We start from the raw sequence: 6,532 nt of genomic DNA on the forward strand, positions 1-6,532 counted from the left end.
GAGGTGTGACCTAATTGATCAAACTAATAGTACACACACGGGGCTGTGTGTGTGTGTGTGTGTGTGTGTGTGTGTGTGTGTGTGTGTGTGTGTGTGTGTGTTTCAGGCCTCATATTCATATTGTTAATATTTCAGATTTGTCCTCTTGTTTCTGCTTTGAGGTCAACAAATGAAGTCACATGTGTGAAACATATTTAATGAAGCATAAAAAGGTGAAGAACACGTTAGATCACATGTCATCATTTACAGTGAAGAAGAAGAAGAAGAAGAAGAAAAAGAAGAAGCTCACTGCTTTAAAAGAGAAACAAATCAAAAAAGTCTCAGATATTCAATGATCCTAACTCAAAGAACCAAAAGAGACAAAAAGCATCAATGCAGCTTTGTAAATGCTAATGTTGCTAAGCTAAACACCTCCAGGCAGCAGGAGGAACAGCTGGAACATGTAGAGTCTCTGCAGAGCGGCAGCAGCTGAACATCGCTCTGTCAAGTGGGCGTGGCGGGGTAATCTGTAGGTTACCAGGGCAACAGTGGTAACTTCAAAAACCACATCAGTACCAAGTTCATGTATTAGGTTTAGACACTTCCAGGCTAAGTTAGTTTGATAATAAATAGAAAGAAAGGAAGATCAGCTGCTGCTCCTTCAGACCCAAACCTGTAAGGATGAAGGTCCTTCAAACCTTCTTTCATTTGCATTCACTCCACACGCCAGCTGTTTGACTTAATGACAGCATGTTCAGGTCTAATAGCATGTAAGCTTGTTAGCTAAGCTCAGTTGTGACTCAGTGGGATCAGAGCAGCACAGAGGAAGCAGAGATATGATGTGTCAGCAAGTCTGATCCCAACCTGAGACCTCAAAACAATCATCTTTGATCCTACAGATGTTCCCAGAGAACCTCCTCTCGTACTCAGTCAGGCTAAGCGCTGATCGCAGAGCCTGCCATCTAAACTCTCAAATCTAAGCTCTGTGTGTTCCTCTGTCAGTGTGTAGACGTCTGTGCTCCTCTTCAGACGTAAAGGAGCTGAAGATCTTAACACTTTAAACTCTTTAAACATCTTTCAGCTTCATGTTTTCGGGGGAAGAGGCTCTGGATCGGTTCCTACGTCTGAATAAAACTCTTCCTGGTTTGGTTCTTGCACACTGAAGTGCACAGGTAAGGCACCCAAACCCATTTGGTCCTGGTCCAGGTTCAGGGGGAACTGACTCCGCCTCCTGCAGACTCACACGGTGGTCATGAGTTTGAGCGATCCCGACCTAAACCTCAGGATCTTCTTCTTCAGGTTGCGAGAGGCCCTGATCTTGACAAAGGCCTTGGTCTGAGCAGCAGTCGTTTCCTGCTCCGCCCCCCTCCCCCCAGCTGCCCCCATCTGGCTCCTCCCCTGGACCATTTCATCCGTTCTGGCTCCGCCTCCCCCGTTCTCCTCAGAGTCATCGGTTGTGACGCTCTCATCTTCAAACTCGTCCTCGCTGTCTCCGAAGCAGTTGGTGGTGTAGTTGGATTTCTCGTCCTCGCTGGTGTCCACAATGGTGGAGTGGAAGAGTGAGGCGCACTCGGCTGAGTACTCTGAGTCACTTCCTGCCACGCAGGTGTACGGGCCGCTGACCTGGCTGAGCGGCTTCTTCCTGTGCCGCAGCCGTGCGTAATCTTTCTGCTTGTACTTTGGCTTTGCAACAACCACCGCTGGATCCGGTCTGTGGTGATGGTGAGGGCCGTGGTGGTTTCCATGGTGACGCTGCTCGGGCACTACAGACTGAGCGCCGGTGCGTCTGTCTGGCGCCTGACCTGCGGAGGCTGCAGGGACTCGTTTAGACACTCCGCCCTCAACAGACACTCGCCTGGAGCGTTTCAGGTGGGCGGAGCCTCTGTCTGTAACCACGCAGTACTTTTTGGCGCTCCATCTGTGAGCTCGTCTCTCCAGCCTAGGATCAGACTGATTCACCTTGATGATGTTCACTTTCATTCTGCCGTGCTTACAGAGCTTTTGGTGCCGGGAGGGGGCGGAGTCAGTGCTGACCATGTGACTCAGGCCTCTTCCTCCATCATCCTGTTTGTGGGCGGAGTAACTCAGACTGACAGACTCTGGCTCTGACCCCGTGTTTGTGGGTGTGGACTGGGTTCTGAGGGTCTGATGTGGTTCCTGGTCTACATGCTTACACAGTTGCTTGGCCTCTTTGAGGGATGGGTTTGCTTTCAGACTTCCCATCTCCCCAGCGTCTTTGGGCAGCATGAGTGCTGACGCCGCTGAGAGGCGGAGAAGTCCTCTCTTCTTTTTCACAACGTTTGCATTCGGTTGGCTGCTGTGATGGGGGGCGGAGCCACGATCGGTCGCAGGCCAGTCAGAGCCGTTTGTCTGGACACCATTTTGAAATGTGTCACTGCTGCCACAAGAGAAGCCATTGTGGATCTCCTGCTCCTCCACTTTACCGTCTAAAGACCAGGAAGCTCCTCCTCCAGTGGTCCATGAAGTCTCAGATCCCCTCAGAGGACACAAACCAGGACTGGGCTTCAGACACAGACTGGCCTGCCTCAGGATGCTCTTTGAAGGGTCGGTGTTGATGCTGGTTCTGGGTCTGCCGGTCCTGATGGGTCGGGGCCGGCGCTGCAAAAGCCTGTGGATATAACCGTCCAGACGCTTGAAGGAAGAGGAGGAGTTTTGAGGCACAGGAAGGGGAAGAGTTAAGCGGTCCGGTTTAAGCCCTTCGCCAGCAGCACTCCCACTTATAGAAAGCCCCTCCTCTAGGGCGTGGCCTCCGTGACCCAGCATCTGTACACAGACTGAACTCTGGACGGCCATGGCGTGGAGCGGGCTCGGGTATCGGTAGACATCGGCGCCGTTGCGGCTCACCAGGTCGCAGCAATACTTGGACTGGAAGTCAGAACAGGGGAGAGGGTCCAGGGTCTGACGTCGGGGGGCGGAAAGTGAGCTGCGAACCGTCCCAGAAGAAGAGGGGTCAACAAAGAGTCCACCAACCAGACCGTCAAACTCCAAACAGCTGGCCAGCTCCTCTGCAGGGATGGACAGGGAGAGACAGAGAGACAGGCAGACAGGCAGACAGGCAGACAAACAGAGACAGAGAGACACACTGGTCACATTAGGTTTATTCTCCTCTGTTCAGCAACTGTCTCACATTTGGGCCTGAGTGACAGTAAAGTGATGTCATCTTGTGTCACCTGGTCCAGTTTGTCCTCAGTGACTTCATTACATCATGAGCCTCAACCTGCTGAGTGACGCAGCAGACGACATCATCACTGAGCTGTCACTACCCCACACGTCTGTTCACATAACGTGGTGAAGAGAACTGAATGGACCAATCACAGTGCCGATCAGTCCAGAGTGTAGATGATGTCATGTTTGTTTACCTGTGGAGAGCAGCTGTCCGTCGGCGTCGGCCAGCGAGCAGAAACACTCGCTGAACACAGAGTTTGATGAGTTGGAGAGAGAAGCGGAAGCTCCGTCACTCAAATCATAGAAACCTACAGGTCAGAGGTCAGAGGTCAGCAGGTCCAACACAACAGCAACAACTGGAGCCTGGTTGTGGATGTAATGATGATGATGAAGATGCAGTTCAAGTCACATGACTTCTGCCTTCAGTAACATAAACTATTCACACAGAGGTTTGTGCTCTTGTATGTGGATCCTCAGGATGTTTGGTCATCTTCACGTGTTCTCTACCACATGTGAGGGTTTGTTTACATGTTTGATACTGGAGCACGCAGGTCTAAATGCTTCATCCTGTTGGTTTATCATAGAAATCTACAGCAAAAAGAGCAAAGCTGTTACCGGAGCTGGGCCGGCTGTCTGCGTCCCCCGGGTCAGGAGACGCATCAGGGTCCAACCTCAGGTCACCCATCTGTCGGTCCAGCTCCTGTAACTGACTCACCAGACCAACGTCCCTCCTGCGGAGACAATGCTGACAGACAGACAGACAGACAGACAGAGAGAGACACACACTATAAGCTTTAAAACAGGAGAAAAGCATTTGCAAAACTTCAGGCCATGATGAAGGCCCGTCTCCTCTTCCTCCTCCTCCTCTGAAACCTGTCCATGTGTAAAAGCTGTTAAAAGTTTTCCAGCTGTCAGTCGGGGGGCTCTGACCTTTGGGACCACGCCCACTTCACAGGGATTGGCTGGGTGCGTTACATCACGTAAAGCTCTTCATCACAGTGAAGAGCAGCAGCCTCATCATCACATAAGGCAACATGTCATGGAGCTGAGAGCGTCCTGGTCTGTCTGTCTCCATTCATATGATGAAGAGTACAGAGGAATGTAAACATAACAAACAAGGAGAACTTGATCTGCCTTGATGGAGGCATGGGTTGAAGTAAAATAATAAAGAGGCAAACTAAGTGAGGTTAAAGGGTTAAAGCCTGTGAGAGCAAACAAGAGTCCTGCTGACTGAAAGACCTGCTGCTGCTTATTTAAGACCAGCACCCCTCCCCCAACACACACACACACACACACACACACGGCTGAGGCAGGATGGAAAACATGCGTGTTATGCGGCGCTGCTCACAGCTCATGTGCTGCATTCCTCAGCTGAGCTGCAGAACAACAGACCAATGTGGCACACACACGCACGCACACACGCACGCACACACACTCACGCACACACACTCACGCACACACACACACACTCACGCACACACACACACACACACGCACGCACACAGGATTCCAATTATTTTCTTAAGAGAACTTCAATATAATGACTAATCCAGCCATGTCAGATTCCTGAGGGCGTGGCTTATTTGACAAACTGGCAAACAAGCCACGCCCTCTGTCACCAGCTAATCAGATCAATCATCTGATCAAACAACTCATTTACACAATCAATAATTCTCATTTAGTCCACCAAATATGTCTACACATATATTTACTTTACGTCAGATAAGAAAGTGAAGTCATTGGGAAGACGCAGACTGTTATGCAGGAAAGGGGCGTGGCCAACTAAGGAATGAGACGTCCTCTGTGGTTCACTTGATGACTCTTCAACATGTGGGAGTGTTTACTCAACCTGACATTCATCTATTACACACTCCTTACTGATGTATTAAATAGATCCGTTAGGTGGCTCAGGGATGCTGGGACGTCCACGTTAAGGAGTGTGTGTGTGTGTGTGTGTGTGTGTGTGTGTGTGTCTGTATAGACCTCTCACACACACACACATTTTGAATTTGAGAGGCAATTTCAGGTAATTTGGCCTGAAGCAGATCTGGGTGAGTTTAGGAAGGAAGACACACACATACACACACACACACACACCCACACACACACACACACACACACAGGTTATTATAATGAAATATGATTCAGATCCAGCTCACATGTTGACAGTTTCTGCTCTACGGTGTACGTTTAGATCTGATCAGTGATGATTGAATGAAAACTGATTTAGAATGATCTTGAACAAAAACAAAGGAAGTCTTCAACCAGCTGTTGGCCCTCAAGGTATGAAGAAAGACATAAAGACTCACAGCATTACATTTTATATTCTATAACCTATTTATGTTTATACATTCACTTTTGAAAATGAATAATAATAATATTAATAATTCCTCTTATAGATCTTCTTGTGTTTCCACCAGTTTGAACCAAATTCTGAACCTGAAAAGTTCTGAGGGTTGATGGACCCACAGATGTGCTGGGAGGCCCAAGCACCTGGACCGAGTCAGCTGACCTCACACTCCTCAGTCACTTTGTACCAGACTGGGGACACAGAGGTCACAGCTCATCACCACCTACCAGCTGTTTCCGGAGCAGCAGGATGTTCTCCTCCAGCAGTCTCTCCTCTCGATCCTGATCTTGGAGCTCCAGCACGGCTCGGACCAGATCCTCCTGCCTCTGCCGCAGCAGCTCCAGCTCCGCCAGCCCTGAACCTGCGGCCTCCAGCCGCTCCCGAACCGGCCGCAGCCGCTCCGCCGCTGCGTCCCCGGTTGCTCCGTCCCGGCAGGAACAAGGGTCCGAGTTCCTCCTGCAGGAGACGGTCAGCAGCATGTCCGCACCGCAGAAACACGCAGCTTGAAGGACGTATGGGGATCTGTCATGTTGAGTCTTTTCAGATCATCTCACACAGCCGCAGAGGACGCGGCTCACCGGAAATCAGCACGGAGGAACCGCCCAAAGAAGACCGAACCCGGCTGAGAATGACCCGGATAAGCGTGAGCGGGTCCACGGGACAACGTGCACGGTCAGTCTGCGGCAGCTCAAAAGCGCCGCTGCTCCACTTCAGCCTCCAGACTCAGGGAGCTGTGCGTCAAATCCCAGAATGCTGCGGGGCCGCAGCGCGTGTTTCCCCGCAGACTGACGCAGATCCAGCGGGTAAAGCGTGGAGCTGCTGCAGCCGCTGCCGGAGCCTCCTCGCGACTGACAGGGGAGGAGGAGGAGCTCTGTGTTAGCCACGCCCCCACACCAAAGTGACCAATCATAAAGAGTCAAAGCAACGATGAAGAAACCCTGTACTTCCTGTCAAGACCTTTAAATCAAACCAACACAAACTCCATCCTGTTACAGCCCACACACACATTCTGCTGTA

General features: G+C 50.7%; 1 protein-coding gene across 1 annotated transcript; it reads right to left on the bottom strand.

Moving 5' to 3' along the window:
* Positions 1–191: 191 nt before the first annotated feature.
* Positions 192–6,458, bottom strand: dact1 (dishevelled-binding antagonist of beta-catenin 1). Its single transcript, XM_076157049.1, has 4 exons — positions 5,743–6,458; positions 3,781–3,910; positions 3,360–3,473; positions 192–3,005 (listed from the first exon to the last, which is right to left on the bottom strand). The coding sequence occupies exons 1-4, from the start codon at positions 5,992–5,994 to the stop codon at positions 1,219–1,221; spliced, it is 2,283 nt and encodes a 760-aa protein (XP_076013164.1). The 5' UTR covers positions 5,995–6,458; the 3' UTR covers positions 192–1,218.
* Positions 6,459–6,532: the final 74 nt, after the last annotated feature.

The sequence above is a fragment of the Genypterus blacodes genome, unplaced genomic scaffold (assembly GCF_046128005.1).
Source record: "Genypterus blacodes isolate CSIRO-AG114 ecotype Tasmania unplaced genomic scaffold, CSIRO-AGI_Gbla_v1 ptg000071l_1, whole genome shotgun sequence".
Classification (NCBI taxonomy): Eukaryota; Metazoa; Chordata; class Actinopteri; order Ophidiiformes; family Ophidiidae; genus Genypterus; species Genypterus blacodes.